Raw genomic sequence first — 18,571 nt, forward strand, 5'->3', positions numbered from 1 at the left:
CCCCCCAGGGACCCCCGTCCCCCCCTCACCGCTCTCCGACAGCTCCAGCTCGCTGCTCTCCCCCTCCTCGTCCTCGCCGTCCTCCCGCTCTTCCTCCTCCTCTTCCTCCTCCTCCTCCTCACCCCCCGGCAGCCCCGCAGCTTGGCCAGGGTGGCGGCGGCCTCGGCACTGCCGGCACGCTGCTGCACGGCGTGGAGGTGCCGCAGGACCTGGCGCTGGGGGGTGGACAGGGGTTGGCACCGCGGCACTAGGTTGGCACCGTGGCACCGGATCAGTGCCGTGGCATCGGGCACCAGGTCGGCACCATGGCACTGGGTCGGCACCGTGGCACCACAGGACCATGGCACCAGGTCAGCGCCATGGCACCGTGGCACCAGGTTGGCACTGGGTCAGCACCATGGCATCGTGGCACTAGGTTGGCACCGTGGCACCACAGGACCATGGCATCAGGTTGGCACCATGGCACCAGATCAGCACCGTGGCATCGTGGCACTAGGTTGGCACCAGGTCGGCACCATGGCACCGGGTCGGCACTGTGGCACCAGGTCAGTACCGTGGCACCGCGGCACCACAGCACCATGGCACCGGGTCAGCACCGTGGCATCGTGGCACTAGGTTGGCACCACGGCACCACAGGACCATGGCATCGGGTTGGCACCATGGCATCGTGGCACTGAGTCAGCACCACGGCACCAGGTTGGCACTGTGGCATTGCAGCACCATGGCACTGGGTTTTGGCACCACAGCACTGGGTCGGTACCACGGCACTGGGTTGGCACCATGGCACCAGGTCGGCACCATGGCATCGTGGCACTGGGTCAGCACCACGGCACCGGGTTGGCACCACGGCACCAGGTCGGCACCGCAGCACCATGGCACTGGGTCAGCGCCATGGCATTGTGGCACTAGGTCGGCACCGTGGCACTAGGTTGGCACCATGGCACTGGGTTGGCACTGTGGCACCAGGTCAGGACCATGGCATTGTGGCACTGGGTTGGCACCACAGCACCGGGTCAGCACCATGGCACCGGGTTGACACTGTGGCACTGTGTTGGCACTGGGTCGGCACCGCATCAGCACCATGGCACTGGGTTGGCACCGTGGCACCATGGCACTGCAGCACCAGGTCAGCACCATGGCACCGTGGCACTGAGTAAGCACCACAGCACCAGGTTGGCACCGGGTCGGCACCATGGCACCACAGCACCGCATCAACACCATGGCACTGGGTTGGCACCGTGGCACTGGGTCAGCAACCACATCACCGGGTCGGCACCGCATCAGCACCATGGCACTGGGTTGGCACCGGGTTGGCACCATGGCATTGTGGCACCGGGTAAGTACCACGGCACTGGGTTGGCACCACAGCACCAGGTCAGCACCACGGCACGGGGACGGCAGCGTGGCATCGTGTCGGCACTGGGCCAGCACTACAGCACCCGGTTGGCACCACGGCACCGGCTCGGCACCGGGTCGACACCATGGCACCAGGATGGCACCGGGTCGGCACCGTGACACCAGCTCAGCATCGTGGCACCGCGGCACCGGGTTGACAGCGCAGCACCACAGCACCACAGCACCAGTTTGGCACCGCGGCACCAGTTTGGCACCGCGGCACTGGGTCAGCAACCACATCACCGGGTCGGCACCGCATCAGCACCATGGCACCGGGTCAGCACCGGGTTGGCACCACGGCACCGGGTTGGCACCGTGACGGCACCGTGACACCAGCTCAGCACCGTGGCACCGGGTCGGCACCAGGTTGGCACCGTGGCACCATGGCACTGCAACACCGGGTTGGCACCACGGCACCAGGATGGCACCAGCTCAGCACCGCGGCACCGGCTTGACAGCGCAGCACCACAGCACCAGTTTGGCACCAGTTTGGCACCGTGGCCCCAGTTTGGCACCACACCCCCGCACCCCCCCCGTGCCCTCACCTGCAGCCGCAGCTCCCCGGCCTCCTCGGCGCGCTCCAGCGCCGTGGCCAGGCACTGCTCCACCGCGGCACCGGGCTCGCCGGCTTCCTCCTTGGCCACGGCGATGCTGAGCCACGTCCTCCCCTCCTGCCGGGGTGGGGGGCACCCATGGGTGTCCGGGACCCCCGAGACCCCCCGGGACCCCCGGGACCCCACCCCCTGCCAATTTTTGGGGGGTCCCCGCTGACCTCCAGGGGGTCTCCGCGGTGCAGTGCCAGCTCCTGGCGGTAGTGGTGCTCGGCGCGCGCCGGCTGCCGCAGGTCGCCGAAGGTGGTGGCCAGCGAGACGTGGATGGTGGCCAGCTCGGGCGCCGGGCGGCGCAGGGCCTCGGCGTAGCTCAGCTGGGGGGGGGACAGGGGGGGTTAGAGGGGAAAAAGAGCCCCCCCCCCGGTGAATCCAGTGCTCCCAGTAGCTCCCAGTAGCTCCCAGTAGCGCCAGTGCTCGTGGTATCGCCAGCATTGCTGTTATTCTTAGTGTTCCCAGTGTTCCCAGTGCTCCCAGTACCTCCCAGTAGCTCCCAGTAGCTCCAGTGCTCGTGTTATCGCCAGCATTCCTGTTATTCCCAGTGCTCCCAGTATTCCCAGTGCCTCCCAGTACCTCCAGTGCTCCCATTATCCCCAGTGTTAGCATTATCCTCAGTGCTCCCAGTATTCCCAGTGCTCCCAGCACCTCCCAGTAACCCCAGTGATTCTGTTGTTCCCTGTGTTGCTGTTATTCCCAGTGCTCCCAGTATTCCCAGTGCTCCCAGTGGCTCCCAGTACCCCCAGTGATTCTGTTGTTCCCTGTGTTGCCGTTATTCCCAGTGCTCCCAGTATTCCCAGTGCTCCCAGTGCCTCCCAGTAACCCCAGTGCTTCCACTGTTCCCTGTGTTGCTGTTATCCCCAGTGTTCCCAGTATTCCCAGTGCCTCCCAGTACCTCCAGTGCTCCCATTATCCCCAGTGTTGTCATTATCCTCAGTGCTCCCAGTATTCCCAGTGCTCCCAGAGCCTCCCAGCACCCTCCGGTGTCCCCAGCACCTCCCAGTATCTCCAGTGCGCCCAGTGCCTCCCAGTCCCCCCCCCAGTGCCCCCATCATCCCCAGTACCCCCACTGTCCCCAGCTCCTTCCGGTACCCCCAGCACCCCCAGTATCCTCCAGTCCCCCCCCCAGTGCTTCCCAGTCCCCTCCAGCCCCCCCATTACCCCCAGCACCCCCCAGTACCCCCATCACCCCCAGCGCCCCCCCCGTGCCCCCTTGCCCCCCCCAGCACTCCCCAGTATCCCCCAGTGCCCCCCAGCACCCCCATCATCCCCAACACCCCCACTTTCCCCAGCACCCTCCACCTCCCCCAGCCCCCCCAGTCCCCCCCAACACCCCCCCAGTATTCCCAGTCCCCCCCAGTGCCCCCCAGTACCCCCCCCACCTGCCGCTGGTAGTGCTCCAGCGCCCTCCCGAAGTCCCCCCCCCAGCGCCCCCATTACCCCCAGCACCCCCATTATCTCCAGCACCCTCCACCACCCCCAGTGCCCCCAGTGCCCCCCAGTCCCTCCAGCACCCCCAGTACCCCCCAGTATCCCCCAGTACCCCCCAGTCCCCCCCCAGCACCCCCATCATCCCCAGCACCCCCACTTTCCCCAGCACCCTCCACCTCCCCCAGCCCCCCCACCCCCCCAACACCCCCCCAGTACCCCCCAGTGCCCCCCAGTCCCTCCATTACCCCCAGCGCCCTCCACTATCCCCAGCCCCCCCTGTACCCCCCCAGTCCCCCCAGCCCTTCCACTATCCCCCAGTCCTCCCATTATCCCCAGCACCTTCCAGTACCCCCAGCACCCCCCAGTATCCCCCAGTGTCCCCCAGTGTCCCCCCAGCGCCCCCATTATCCCCAGCACCTTCCAGCCCCCCCAGCACTCCCATTATCCCCAGCACCCTCCAGTACCCCCAGCACCCCCCATGCCCCCCAATGCCCCATTGTCCCCAACACCTCCAGCCCCCCCAAGCACCCCCCCAGTCCCCCCCAGTCCCCCCCAGTACCCCCCCAGTGCCTCCATTATCCCCAGTATCCTCATTATCCCCAGCACCTTCCAGCACCCCCAGTGCCCCCCATGCCCCCCACCCCCCCAAAACCCCCCCAGTCCCCCCAGCACCCCCCAGTGCCCCCCCCACCTGCCGCTGGTAGTGCTCCAGCGCCCTGCCGAAGTCCCCCCCCATCACCCCCATTACCCTCCACCACCCCCAGTGCCCCCCAGTCCTCCCCCAGCACCCCCCAGTATCCCCCAGCACCCCCCCAGTGCCCCCCAGTATCCCCCAGTCCCCCCCAGCACCCCCATTACCCCAGCACCCTCCACCTCCCCCAGCCCCCCCACCCCCCCAGCACCCCCCAGTGCCCCCCAGTCCCCCCCCATTCTCCCAGTGCCCCCCAGTCCCCCCCAGCGCCCCCCAGTATCCCCATTACCCTCCACCTCCCAGCACCCCCATGCCTCCCCCATACCCCCCACCCCCCCAGTCCCCCCCCAGTATCCCCCAGTGCCCCCCCAGTGCCCCCCAGTGCCCCACCAGCGCCCCCATTATCCCCAGTATCCTCATTATCCCCAGCACCTTCCAGCACCCCCAGCTCCCCCCAGCACCCTCCACCTCCCCCAGGCCCCCCACCCCCCCAGCACCCCCCCAGTATTCCCAGTCCCCCCCAGTGCCCCCAGTACCCCCCCCACCTGCCGCTGGTAGTGCTCCAGTGCCCTCCCGAAATCCCCGTGCCGGGAGCAGAGGTCCCCCAGCCTCTCGCACAGCCCCAGCGCTGCCGCCGGCTCCCCCCCCGCCTCCTCCAGCGCCTCCTGCAGCCGCATCACCTCGGTGGCTGGGGGGTCAAAATTCGGGGGGGGTCACCTCTTTCCGTATGACCCCCCCATGACCCAAAAATGGGTTTTTTCTCACCGTAGCGCAGGTTGGAGCGCACCCAGCGCCGCTGCTGGGGGTGCCGCGAGCCCAGGGCGTGCGCCGCGCGCAGGGAGCGCCGGGCACCGGCGAAATCCCCGAGGCTCAGGAGGATCTGGGGGGGGGACGAACAACGTGAAGACCCCCCCGAAAAAATGTTAAAATACCCCCAGAAATGAGGGAACTAGGATAGAGCCCAAAAAAGGAGGAAACCACTAGGATAGACCCCAAAAAGTGAGGAAATTAGGATAGACCCCAAAAAAGGAGGAAAAGAATCAAAACCACTAGGAGAGACCCAAAAAAACGAGGAAACCACTAGGATAGACCCCAAAAAACAAGGAAACTAGGATAGATCCCAAAAAATGAGGAAATGAATCAAAGCACTAGGATAGACCCCAAAAAACGAGGATACTAGGATAGACCCCAAAAAAGGAGGAAAGGAATCAAGCCGCTAGGATAGACCCCAAAAAACGAGGAAACGAATCAAACCATGAGGATAGACCCCAAAAAATGAGGAAATGAATCAAAACCACTAGGACAGACCCAAAAAAACGAGGAAACTAGGATAGACCCCAAAAAAGGAGGAAAGGAATGAAAGCAATAGGATAGACCCCAAAAAACAAGGAAACCACTGGATAGACCCCAAAAAACAAGGAAACTAGGATAGACCCCAAAAAAAGAGGAAACCACTTAGATAGACCCCAAAAAACAAGGAAACCACGAGGATAGACCCCAAAAAAACGAGGAAATGAAGCAAAACCACTAGGATAGAACCCAAAAAAGGAGGAAACGAAGCAAATGAAACCACTAGGGTAGACCCCAAAAAAGACCCCAAAAAAATGAGGGAACGAATCAAACCACTAGGATAGACCCCAAAAAAGGAGGAAACCACTAGGATAGACCCAAAAAAAACAAGGAAAAGAATCAAAACCACTAGGATACACCCCAAAAAACGAGGAAACTAGGATAGACCCCAAAAAAGGAGGAAACCACTGGATAGACCCCAAAAAACAAGGAAACCACTAGGATAGACCCCAAAAATGAGAAAAGGAATCAAAGCACTAGGAGAGACCCCAAAAAAGGAGGAAACTAGGTTAGAGCCCAAAAAATGAGGAATCTAGGATAGACCCCAAAAAAGGAGGAAACGAAGGGTTTTAGAGGCTGCTGTTAGGACCTGGGGGGGGACAAACCACATAAGGACCCCCCCGAAAAAATATTACAAAGCATTAAAACCCCCCAAAAATGAAGGAACCTGAGGGACGGATACACGACATAAAGAACCCCCAAAAAAACATTAAAACCATCCAAAAAATGAGGAAACTAGGATGGACCCCAAAAAACGAGGAAATGAATCAAAGCACTAGGAGAGACCCCAAAAAGTGAGGAAATTAGGATAGACCCCAAAAAATGAAGAAACAAATCAAACCACTAGGATAGACCCCAAAAATGAGGAAACCACTAGGATAGACCCCAAAAAACAAGGAAACTAGGATAGACCCCAAAAAAGGAGGAAAAGAATCAAAACCACTAGGATAGACCCCCCAAAAATGAGGAAAGGAATCAAAGCACTAGGATAGACCCCAAAAAAGGAGGGAACCACTAGGATAGACCCCAAAAAACAAGGAAACTAGGATGGACCCCAAAAAGTGAGGAAACTAGGATGGACCCCAAGGAAGAAACTAGGATAGACCCCAAAAAACGAGGAAACGAATCAAAGCACTAGGATAGACCCCAAAAAGTGAGGATACTAGGATAGACCCCAAAAATGAGGAAACCACTAGGAGAGACCCCAAAAAGCGAGGAAATGAATCAAACTGCCAGGATAGACCCCAAAAAACGAGGAAACTAGGATAGACCCCCAAAAAGGAGGAAACAAAGCAAAAGCACTAGGATAGACCCCAAAAACGAGGAAACCACTAGGATAGACCCCAAAAAACGAGGAAACTAGGATGGACCCCAAAAAACGAGGAAATGAATCAAACCACTAGGATAGACCCCAAAAAACAAGGAAACTACTAGGATAGACCCCAAAAAAAGGAGGAAACGGATCAAACCACTAGGACAGACCCCAAAAAAGGAGGGAACGAAGGGTTTTAGAGGCTGATGTTAGGACCTGGGGGGGGGGATACACAACATGAAGACCCCCCCGAAAAAATGTTAAAAGCCTCCCCAAAAAATGAGGAAACCTGAGGAACGGATACACGACATAAAGAGCCCCCAAAGAAAAACATTAAAACCCTCCAAAAAATGAGGAAACTAGGATAGACCCCAAAAAGTGAGGAAAGGAATCAAAGCACTAGGATAGACCCCAAAAAAGGAGGAAACCACTAGGATAGACCCCCAAAAAAATGAGGAAACTAGGATAGACCTCAAAAAAGGAGGGAACGAAGGGTTTTAGAGGCTGATGTTAGGACCTGGAGAGGGGATACACGACATAAAGACCCCCCCGAAAAAACATTAAAACCCCCCAAAAATGAGGAAACTAGGATAGACCCCAAAAAACGAGGAAACAAATCAAAGCACTAGGATAGACCCCCGGAGGGACCCCTACAGACCCCTAGAGACCCCCATTTAACCCTATTTTCATTTAACCCTAATTTTTTTCATTTAACCCTAATTTTTTTCATTTAACCCTAATTTTTTTCTTTAACCCTATATCTATTTAACCCTATTTTTTTTATTTAACCCTATTTTCTATTTAATCCCATTTTGTTTAATCCTATTTTTTTGATTTAATCCTATTTTTTTATTTAACCCTATTTTTATTTAACCCTATTTTTATTTATTTAACCCTATTTTTATTTATTTAACCCTATTTTTATTTAATCCATTTTTTTTTATTTAACCCTATTTTCATTTAACCCTATTTTTGTTTAACCCTATTTTTACTTAACCCTATTTTTTTTTATTTAACCCTATTTTTCTTTAACCCTATTTTTTTTTTCTTTAACCCTATTTTTACTTAATCCTATTTTTTTATTATTTAGCCCTATTTTTTCCATTTCACCCTATTTTTTTAACCCAATTTTTTTTCTTTAACCCCATTTTTTTTAACCCCATTTTTTTTAATTTAATCCCATTTTTTTTTCTTTAACCCAATTTTTTTAATTTAAACCTATTTTTTAAAATTTAACCCCATTTTTTAAAATTTAACCCCATTTTTTTTAATTTAACCCCTTTCCCCCCCACACACCCACCTGCGCGGCGCTGCTGCAGCACTCGCTCTCCAGCTGGGGGTCCCGCAGGCGCCAGGCGCATTCGCGGGACCCCCAGTGTAGGGTTGAAGAGGGCGCGCTGCAGGTCCTCGGCCTGGCCCTATTCCTATTGAACCCGATTTTATTTAACCCTATTTTTATTTATTTCACCCTAATTTTTTTATTTAACCCTAATTTTTTTTTATTTAACCCTAATTTTTTATTTAACCCCATTTTTTTCTCCTTTACCCCTATTTTCCTTTAACCCTATTTTGATTTATTTAACCCTATTTTCACTTAACCCTATTTTCATTTATTTAACCCTATTTTCATTTAACCCTAATTTTTTTATTTAACCCTATTTTCCTTTAACCCTATTTTTTTCATTTAACCCTATTTTCATGTAACCCTCCTTTTATTCAACCCTATTTTTAATTAACCCTAATTTTTTCTTTAACCCTATTTTTCTTTAACCCTATTTCCATTCAACCCTATTTTTTTATTTAACCCTATTTTTTCTATTTAACCCTATTTCTTTAACCCTACTTTTCTTTAACCCTATTTTTTTCTTTAACCCAATTTTTCTTTAACCCAATTTTTCTTTAACCCCATTTTTCTTTAACCCAATTTTCTCTATTTAACCCTATTTCTTTAACCCTATTTTTCTTTAACCCTATTTTTTTTCTTTAACCCTATTTTTTTTTCTTTAACCCTATTTTTTTTAACCCTATTTTTTCCATTTAACCCTATTTTTTAACCCTATTTTTTTAACCCCATTTTTTTCTTTAACCCCATTTTTTTAACCCCATTTTTTTAACCCATTTTTTTTTCTTTAACCCCATTTTTTTTAACCCAATTTTTTTAATTTAACCCCATTTTTTTAAAATTTAACCCCAATCCCTTTACCCACCTGCGCGGCGCTGCTGCAGCACTCGCTCTCCAGCTGGGGGTCCCGCAGGCGCCGGGCGCATTCGCGGGCGCGCTGGAGGCAGCGCAGGGCGGGGGGGTGGCGGCCGTGGCGCTGGTGGATGCCCCCCAGGTTGAAGAGGGCGCGCTGCAGGTCCTCGTCCAGGCGCTCGCGCTCGGCCAGGAAGATGCTGCGCTGCAGGTAGCGCCCCCGCCGCCCCCCCGCCCCCAGGCTGTCGTACACCAGCCCCAGGTTGAGGTAGAGGCGAGAGCGCATGGCAGCCAGCTCCCGGCGAGGCACCGAGCCTGGGGGGGACGGGGTCAAGGGGAAAAAATTGGGGTTGGGGTCCCCAAAACCACCAGGAACCCCCCCAGCACCACCAGGACCCCCAACCGGTGCCCAAAAGGGTTTGGGGACCCCCACGAGGAGCCCTCAGCTCTGGCACGGCACGGATCCTGCTGGGTGCAGGGCGTGGAGGATTGGGGTCCCCCCACCAGGACCCCAAAACCACCACCAGGACCCCACAACCACCACCAGGACCCCCCCATCACCACCAGGACCCCAACCAGTGCCAAATGGGTTTGGGGACCCCCTGGGGGACCCCCAGTGCCAACACCACAGCTTTGGTGCGACACCGATCCTACTGGGTGCATGGCCATGGACCCAAGGTGCCATGGAGGATTGGGGTCCCCATCACCACCAGGACCCCAAAACCACCACCAGGAACCCCCCCAAACGGTGCCCAAAAGTGTTTGGAGACCCCCCCATAAGGAGTTCCAGAACCCAGCGCCAACACCAGGGTTCCAGCATGGCACCCCCAAGACATGACCATGGCACCACAAAGGATTGGGGTCCCCCAGCACCACCAGGACCCCAAAACCACCACCAGGATCCCACAAACACCACCAGGACCCCCCCATCACCACCAGGACCCCCAACTGGTGCCCAAATGGGTTTGGGGACCCCCGGTGCCAACACCATGGCTCTGGTGCGGCACCGATCCTACTGGGTGCATGGCCATGGACCCAAGGTGCCATGGAGGCTTGGGGTCCCCATCACCACCAGGACCCCAAAACCATCACCAGGACCCCCCCATCACCACCAGGACCCCCCAACCGGTGCCAAATGGGTTTGGGGACCCCCCAGGAGGAGCCCCCTGAACCCAGGGTTCCAGCATGGCACCCCAAGACATGGCCATGGTCCCATGGCACCAGAAAGGATTGGGGTCCCCCAGCACCACCAGGACCCCAAAATCACCACCAGGACCCCAAAACCACCACCAGGACCCCCAACCGGTGCCAAATGGGTTTGGGGACCCCCAGGGAACCCCCAGCCCCAGGTTGAGGTAGAGGCGAGAGCGCATGGCAGCCAGCTCCCGGCGAGGCACCGAGCCTGGGGGGGGACGGGGTCAAGGGGAAAAAATTGGGGTTGGGGTCCCCAAAACCACCAGGAACCCCCCAACTGGTGCCCAAGTGGGTTTGGGGACCCCCCACGAGGAGCCCCCTGAACCCAGGGTTCCAGCATGGCACCCCAAGACATGACCATGGCACCACAAAGGATTGGGGTCCCCCAGCACCACCAGGACCCCAAAACCACCGCCAGGACCCCCCCATCACCACCAGGACCCCCAACCAGTGCCAAATGGGTTTGGGGACCCCCTGGGGGACCCCCAGTGCCAACACCACAGGTTTGGTGTGGCACCGATCCTACTGGGTGCATGGCCATGGACCCAAGGTGCCACAAAGGATTGGGGTCCCCCAGCACCACCAGGACCCCAAAACCATCACCAGGACCCCCCCATCACCACCAGGACCCCCAACCGGTGCCAAATGGGTTTGGGGACCCCCAGTGCCAACACCACAGCTCTGGTGCGGCACCGATCCTACTGGGTGCAGGACATGGGCACGGCACCGTGGTGCCACCAGGGGTTGGGGTCCCTAAGTGCCACCAGGACCCCCCAACTGGTGCCAAATGGGTTTGGGGACCCCCAGAGGAACCCCCAGCCCCAGGTTGAGGTAGAGGCGAGAGCGCATGGCAGCCAGCTCCCGGCGAGGCACCGAGCCTGGGGGGGACGGGGTCAAGGGGAAAAATTGGGGTTGGGGTCGCCAAGGGACACCAAGAACCCAAAACGGTGCCCAAATGGGTTTGGGGACCCCCCAGGAGGAGCCCCCAGAACCCAGGGTTCCAGCATGGCACCCCAAGACATGGCCATGGTCCCATGGCACCAGAAAGGATTGGGGTCCCCCAGCACCACCAGGACCCCAAAACCACCACCAGGACCCCACAAACACCACCAGGACCCCAAAAACATCACCAGGACCCCCCCAGCACCACCAGGACCCCAACCAGTGCCAAATGGGTTTGGGGACCCCCAGGAGGAGCCCCCAACCCCCGGTGCCAACACCAAGGCTCCGGCACAGGACCCCAAGACCCCAAAACACGACCATGGTCCCATGGCACCACAAAGGATTGGGGTCCCCCAGCACCACCAGGACCCCCCCACTCCCCCCAGGACCCCCCTACCCCCCCCTACTCCAACTCAGCCCCCCCCCACCCCCCCAAAAACCCCCCAAAAACCCCCCAAAACCCCCCCAAACCCCTCTCACCCTCCAGCTTCTCCTCCACGATGGCCAAACTGGTGCGGAAGGCGCCTTCGGCCTCGCGCAGCGCCGCCTTCACCTTCCTCTTCACCTCCTCCTCCTCTTCCTCCTCCTCCTCTCCCTCCTCGTCCCCCTTTTTTTTTGGGGGGCCCCCCCCGGCCCCCCCAGGCTGTCGGCCACGAACATGTGGGTGCGCCCGATGGTGGCCCAGGCGCGCTGCTGCTCCGCCGCGTCCCCCAGGGCGCGCGCCAGCTCCAGGTGCCGCCGCTGGTGCTGCCAGAAAACCCCCGAAACCCTTTAAAACTCCCAAAACCCCCCCCAAAATTTTTTAAATTTTTTTTTTGGGGGGGGGGGGACACGAGACACCCACCTCCAGGGCCTCCCCGTAGCGGCCCAGCTCGGCCAGGCGCTCGCCGACCTTGCGGTGCGCCACGGCGCAGCCCAGCCGGTCGCCCGCCGCCTCCAGCAGCCGCAGCTCGTGCCGGTGCTCCTCCAGAGCCTCCTCGTAGCGCCCTGCAGCACAGAGAGACCCCCCCCAAAATTTTGGGACCCCCCAAATTTTTTAAGACCCCCCCCAGAATTTTGGGACCCCCCCCCAGGTCCTACCGTGGCTGCCCAGGAGCTCCCCGAGCTGGTTGCACGGCGCCGCGGCACCGCCAACGTCACCAGGGATTTTGGGACCCCCCCCTGGGTTTTTTGGGACCCCCCCAAATTTTTTGGGACCCCCCCAAAATTTTGGGACCCCCCCAAATTTTTTGGGACCCCCTCCGAAATTTTGGGACCCCCCCAGGTCCTACCATGGCTGGCCAGGATCTCCCCGAGCTGGTTGCGCGGCGCCACGGCACCGCCAACGTCACCGGGGATTTTGGGACCCCCCCCCCGGGTTTTTTGGGACCCCCCCAAATTTTTTGGGACCCCCCAAAATTTTGGGACCCCCCAAATTTTTTGAGACCCCCCCTAGAATTTTGGGACCCCCCCAGGATCTCACCATGGCTGGCCAGGAGCTCCCCGAGCTGCTTGCACGGCGCCAAGGTCACCGGGGATTTTGGGACCCCCCCCTTGGGTTTTTTGGGACCCCCCCCAAATTTTTTGGGACCCCCCCAAAATTTTGGGACCCCCCAAATTTTTTAAGACCCCCCCCAGAATTTTGGGACCCCCCCAGGTCCTACCATGGCTGGCCAGGAGCTCCCCGAGCTGCTTGCACGGCGCCAACGTCACCGGGAATTTTGGGACCCCCCCCCGGATTTTTTGGGACCCCCCCAAATTTTTTGGGCCCCCCCCCAAAATTTTGGGCCCCCCCCAGTCCTACCATGGCTGGCCAGGAGCTCCCCGAGCTGGTTGCACGGCACCGCGGCACCGCCAACGTCACCAGGGATTTTGGGACCCCCCCCCAAGGTTTTTTGGGACCCCCCCAAATTTTTTGGGACCCCCCCGGAATTTTGGGACCCCCCCAAATTTTTTGGGACCCCTCCCAGAATTTTGGGACCCCCCCCCAGGTCCTACCATGGCTGGCCAGGAGCTCCCCGAGCTGCTTGCACGGCGCCAACGTCACTGGGAATTTTGGGACTCCCCCCCCTGGATTTTTTGGGACCCCCCCAATTTTTTTGGGACCCCCCCAAAATTTTGGGACCCCCCCAGGTCCTACCATGGCTGGCCAGGAGCTCCCCGAGCTGGTTGCACGGCACCGTGGCACCACCAATGTCACCGGGGATTTTGGGACCCCCCCCAAATTTTGGGACCCCCCCAAATTTTTTGGGACCCCCCTGAATTTTGGGACCCCCCCAAATTTTTTGGGACCCCTCCAAAATTTTGGGACCCCCCCCCAGGTCCTACCATGGCTGGCCAGGAGCTCCCCGAGCTGGTTGCACGGCGCCGCGGCACCGCCAACGTCACCGGGGATTTTGGGACCCCCCCCAAATTTTGGGACCCCCCCCAGAATTTTGGGACCCCCCCCGAATTTTGGGACCCCCCCAGAATTTTGTGACCCCCCCGGAATTTTGGGACCCCCCCAGGATCTCACCATGGCTGGCCAGGAGCTCCCTGAGCTGGTTGCACGGCGCCGCGGCACCGCCAACGTCACCAGGAATTTTGGGACCCCCCCCCCTGGGTTTTTTGGGACCCCCCCAAATTTTTTGGGACCCCCCAAAATTTTGAGACCCCCCCCAAATTTTTTGGGACCCCCCCCGAATTTTGGGACCCCCCCCAAGGTCCTACCATGGCTGGCCAGGAGCTCCCCGAGCTGCTTGCACGGCGCCGCGGCACCGCCAATGTCACCGGGGATTTTGGGACACCCCCCCCCGGGTTTTTTGGGACCCCCCCAAATTTTTTGGGACCCCCCCGGAATTTTGGGACCCCCCCCAAAATTTTGGAACCCCCCCCCCAGGTCCTACCGTGGCTGGCCAGGAGCTCCCCGAGCTGGTTGCACGGCGCCGCGGCACCGCCAACGTCACCGGGGATTTTGGGACCCCCCCCCCTGTTTTTTTTGGGACCCCCCCAAATTTTTTGGACCCCCCGGAATTTTGGGACCCCCCAAATTTTTGAGACCCCCCCAGAATTTTGGGACCCCCCCAGGTCCTACCATGGCTGGCCAGGAGCTCCCCGAGCTGCTTGCACGGCGCCAACGTCACCAGGGATTTTGGGACCCCGCCCCCAGGATTTTTTGGGACCCCCCCAAAATTTTGGGACCCCCCAAATTTTTGAGACCCCCCCAAAATTTTGGGACCCCCCAGTCCTACCATGGCTGGCCAGGAGCTCCCCGAGCTGGTTGCACAGCGCTGCGGCACCGCCAACGTCACCGGGGATTTTGGGACCCCCCCCTGTTTTTTGGGACCCCCCCAAATTTTTTGGGACCCCCCCAAAATTTTAGGACCCCCCAAATTTTTTAAGACCCCCCCCAGAATTTTGGGACCCCCCCAGGATCTCACCATGGCTGGCCAGGAACTCCCCGAGCTGCTTGCACGGCGCCAACGTCACCGGGGATTTTGGGACCCCCCCCTGGGTTTTTTGGGACCCCCCCCGAATTTTGGGACCCCCCCCGGAATTTTGGGACCCCCCCGGGAATTTTGGGACCCCCCCAAAATTTTGGGACCCCCCCAGGTCCTACCATGGCTGGCCAGGAGCTCCCCGAGCTGCTTGCACGGCGCCAACGTCACCGGGGATTTTGGGACCCCCCCCCCGGGTTTTTTGGGACCCCCCAAATTTTTTGGGACCCCCCCGGAATTTTGGGACCCCCCCAGATTTTTTGGGACCCCCCCAAAATTTTGGGCCCCCCCCAGTCCTACCATGGCTGGCCAGGAGCTCCCCAAGCTGGTTGCACGGCACCGCGGCACCGCCAACGTCACCGGGGATTTTGGGACCCCCCCCCCTGTTTTTTTGGGACCCCCCCAAATTTTTTTGGGACCCCTCCCAAAATTTTGGGACCCCCCCCCAGGTCCTACCATGGCTGGCCAGGAGCTCCCCGAGCTGGTTGCACAGCGCCGCCTCCTCCGCGCCCCCCCCGGCGCCGCCGCGCTGCAGCTTCGCCTTCGCCTTCTGCAGCTCTGAATTTTGGGGAGGGGGTTTTTGGGGGGGGGGGGGGGTACTGGGACCAGTGCTCCCAGTGCTCCCAGTCCGGCAGGCCCAGTAAGCCCGTAGGTGGTGCTCGTGGTGGTTGTGGTAGGCCCAGTATAACCAGTATAACCAGTATAACCAGTGGTCCCGTTGGTTGTGGTGTTGCTGGTGCGCACCCACCTCCAGTGCCCCCCCAGTGCTCCCAGTACAGCCCCAGTGCCTCCCAGTATTCCCAGTAGCTCCCAAGCCAGCGCTCCCAGTGAGCCCCAAGCCAACACTCCCAGTATACCCAGTGTTCCCAGTACTCCCATTGCTCACAGTATCACCAGTGCCCCCCAGCACCCTCGTGACCCCCCCAGTACTCCCAGTGCTTCCAGTATAGCACCAGCACATCCCAGTATCCCCAGTGCTCCCAGTAACCCCCAAGCCAACGCTCCCAGTAGTCCCTGAGCCAGTGTTCCCAGTATAACCAGTGGTCCCATTGCTCCCAGTATCCCCAGTGCACTCCGGTTCCTCCAGTGCCCCCCCAGTGCCCCCATTACCCCCCAGTGCTCCCAGTACTCCCAGTATCCCCAGTACTCCCAGTAACCCCCAAGCCAGCGCTCCCAGTGAGCCCCAAGCCAATGCTCCCAGTGTACCCAGTATAACCAGTGGTCCCATTGCTCCCAGTATCCCCGGTGCACCCCAGTTCCTCCAGTGCCCCCCAGCACCCTCGTGACCCCCCCCCCAGTGCTCCCAGTATCCTCAGCACCTCCCAGTATTCCCAGTACTCCCAGTAGCTCCCAAGCCAGCACTCCCAGTACAGCCCCAAGCCAGCGCTCCCAGTATCCCCAGTGCCCCCCAGTTCCTCCAGTATCCCCAAGCTCCCTCATTGCCCCCTGGCACCCCCCAGTGCTCCCAGTATGGCCCCAGCACTCCCAGTATCCCCAGTGTCTCCAGCACCCCTCAGCAAACCCGCTACCCCTTATGCTCCCAGTATCCCCAGTACCCCCCAGTCCCTCCCAGTATGCTCCCAGTACAACCCCCATTACCCACAGTGTTCCCAGTTCCCCCAGTAACCCCAACACCCCCAGTACCTCCCAGTACCTCCCAGTACCCCCATTATCCACAGTCCCCTCACCACCCCCACACCCCCCAGTCCCTCCCAGTGCTCCCAGTACCCCCCCATTATCCCCCATCCCCCCCATTACCCCCAGTGCCCCCACCACCCCCCACACCCCCCAGTGCTCCCAGTCCCCCCCAGTCGCTCCCAGTGCCTCCCAGTGCCCCCCCAGTCCCCCCATTACCCTCAGTGCCCCCACCACCTCCACACCCCCAGTCCCTCCCAGTACCCCCCCTGTCCCCCCAACAACTCCCAGTACCCCCCCAGTGCTCCCAGTACTCCCCAGTACCCCCATTACCCGCAGTGCCCCCACCACCCCCCCCAGTCCCTCCCAGTGCCCCCCAGTGCTCCCAGTACCTCCCACTGCTCCCAGTACCCCCCCATTACTCCCCACCCCCCCCAGTAACTCCCAGTCCCCCCATTACCCGCAGTGCCCCCACCGCCCCCACCCCCCAGTCCCCCCCAGTGTTCCCAGTACCTCCCAGTACCCCCCCTTTACCCCCCATCCCCCCCCAGTGCTCCCAGTACCCCCCAGTCTCCCCATTACCCGCAGTGCCCCCACCACCCCCACACCCCCCAGTGCTCCCAGTCCCTCCCAGTACCTCCCCAGTGCTCCCAGTACGCTCCCAGTACCCTCCCAGTGCTCCCAGTACCCCCCCATTACCCCCCACCCCCCCAGTCCCCCATTACCCGCAGTGCCCCCACTACCCCCACACCCCCGTCCCTCCCAGTACCCCCCCAGTGCTCCCAGTACGCTCCCAGTACCCTCCCAGTACCCCCCCATTACCCCCCACCCCCCCCCAGTGCTCCCAGTACCCCCCAGTCCCCCCATTACCCCCAGTGCCCCCACCACCCCCACACCCCCCAGTCCCTCCCAGTCCCCCTCCAGTGCTCCCAGTACGCTCCAGTACCTCCCAGTGCTCCCAGTACCCCCCAGTCCCCCCATTACTCCCAATGCCCCCGCCACCCCCACACCCCCCAGTGCTCCAGTCGCTCCCAGTCCCTCCCAGTGCCCCCCAGTGCTCCCAGTACCCCCCCATTACCCCCCATTCCTCCCCCAGTGCTCCCAGTACCCCCCAGTACCCCCATTACCCCCAGTGCCCCCACCACCCCCACACCCCCCAGTCCCTCCCAGTGCCCCCAGTACCTCCCCAGTCACTCCCAGTCCCTCCCAGTACCTCCCCAGTGCTCCCAGTCCCCCCCCAGTCCCTCCCAGTGCTCCCAGTCCCTCCCAGTACCCCCCCAGTGCTCCCAGTACCCCCCAGTACCCCCATTACCCGCAGTGCCCCCACCACCCCCACACCCCCCAGTCCCCCCCAGTCCCCCCCAGTCCCCCCAGTGCCCCCAGTCCCCGCTCACGCCGCAGCGCGCGCTCCCCGCTCATTCCCGGCCGCTCCCGCGCCCGCCGCGCGCTGTGCCCGCCCCCCGCCCCCCGCCAGCCAATCAGCGCGGGGGGCGCCGCGCACCGGCCGCTCCCATTGGTCGCCGCCCGCGGCCACGCCCCCCGGACTACAACTCCCGGCGGGCACCGCGGCACCGCCCCAGGGGGTGATGGGAAGGGGAAGGAGGCCCCGCCCCCCGCGGTGCACCTTGGGAAGGGGGTGGTGGGACCAGTAAAACCAGTACCACCAGTAACAGGGCACCAGGGGCACCAGTAACACCAGTGACAATGACACCAGTGCTCCCAGTTACACCAGTTTCAGGGCCACCAGTGCTCCCAGTTACACCAGTGCCACCAGTTAAAGGGGCACCAGTGCTCCCAGTGCCCCCAGTCACCACCCCCAGCACTCCCAGTGGCACCAGTGCCTGCCCCCAGTACTCCCAGTGTCCCCCAGTCACTGTCCCAGTGCTCCCAGTCACCACCCCCAGTGCTCCCTGTGACTGTCCCAAGCACTCCCAGTATCATCTGTGCCTGCCCCCAGTGCTCCCAGTGCCCCCAGTCACCACCCCCAGCACTCCCAGTACTACAGGCCACGGTCCCAGTGCTCCCCCAGTCACCGCTTCGAGCACTCCCAGTACCATAGGCCATGGCCCCCAGTACTCCCAGTGTCCCCAGTGCTCCCTACCAGTCCCCATCTAACCAGTGCCTCCCAGTCCTCCCAGTCCTGTGCCAGATGATGTCACCGGGGGGGGGGGGACAATGATGACTCTGACATCACGAGGGGGGCTCTGACGTCATGAGGGGAGACCGGTGACAAACTGGGGTGAACTGGTGACCAACTGGGATAAATTGGTGACCAACTGGGTGGAATCGGTGCCAAACTGGGATGAACTGGTGCCAAACTGGGATGAACTGGTGACAAACTAGGGGCGTCGAGGCGAGGCCGGACGC

At 59.9% G+C, this 18,571-nt stretch overlaps 1 protein-coding gene across 1 annotated transcript in view; it reads right to left on the reverse strand.

Annotated features, from left to right (window-relative positions):
- The window catches only part of TONSL (tonsoku like, DNA repair protein), a 32,049-nt gene extending 14,351 nt beyond the window's left edge, over positions 1-17,698 (reverse strand). Inside the window, 12 exon segments of the mRNA XM_072034476.1 lie at positions 30-134; positions 137-215; positions 1,941-2,066; positions 2,168-2,320; positions 4,668-4,810; positions 4,888-5,002; positions 8,992-9,293; positions 11,595-11,682; positions 11,766-11,861; positions 11,959-12,101; positions 15,026-15,127; positions 17,599-17,698. Coding sequence (XP_071890577.1) covers positions 30-134; positions 137-215; positions 1,941-2,066; positions 2,168-2,320; positions 4,668-4,810; positions 4,888-5,002; positions 8,992-9,293; positions 11,595-11,682; positions 11,766-11,861; positions 11,959-12,101; positions 15,026-15,127; positions 17,599-17,623 — 1,477 coding nt within the window. The 5' untranslated portion in view covers positions 17,624-17,698.
- Between the last annotated feature and the right edge of the window lie 873 nt (positions 17,699-18,571).

Source organism: Anas platyrhynchos, chromosome 2 (assembly GCF_047663525.1).
Source record: "Anas platyrhynchos isolate ZD024472 breed Pekin duck chromosome 2, IASCAAS_PekinDuck_T2T, whole genome shotgun sequence".
Classification (NCBI taxonomy): Eukaryota; Metazoa; Chordata; class Aves; order Anseriformes; family Anatidae; genus Anas; species Anas platyrhynchos.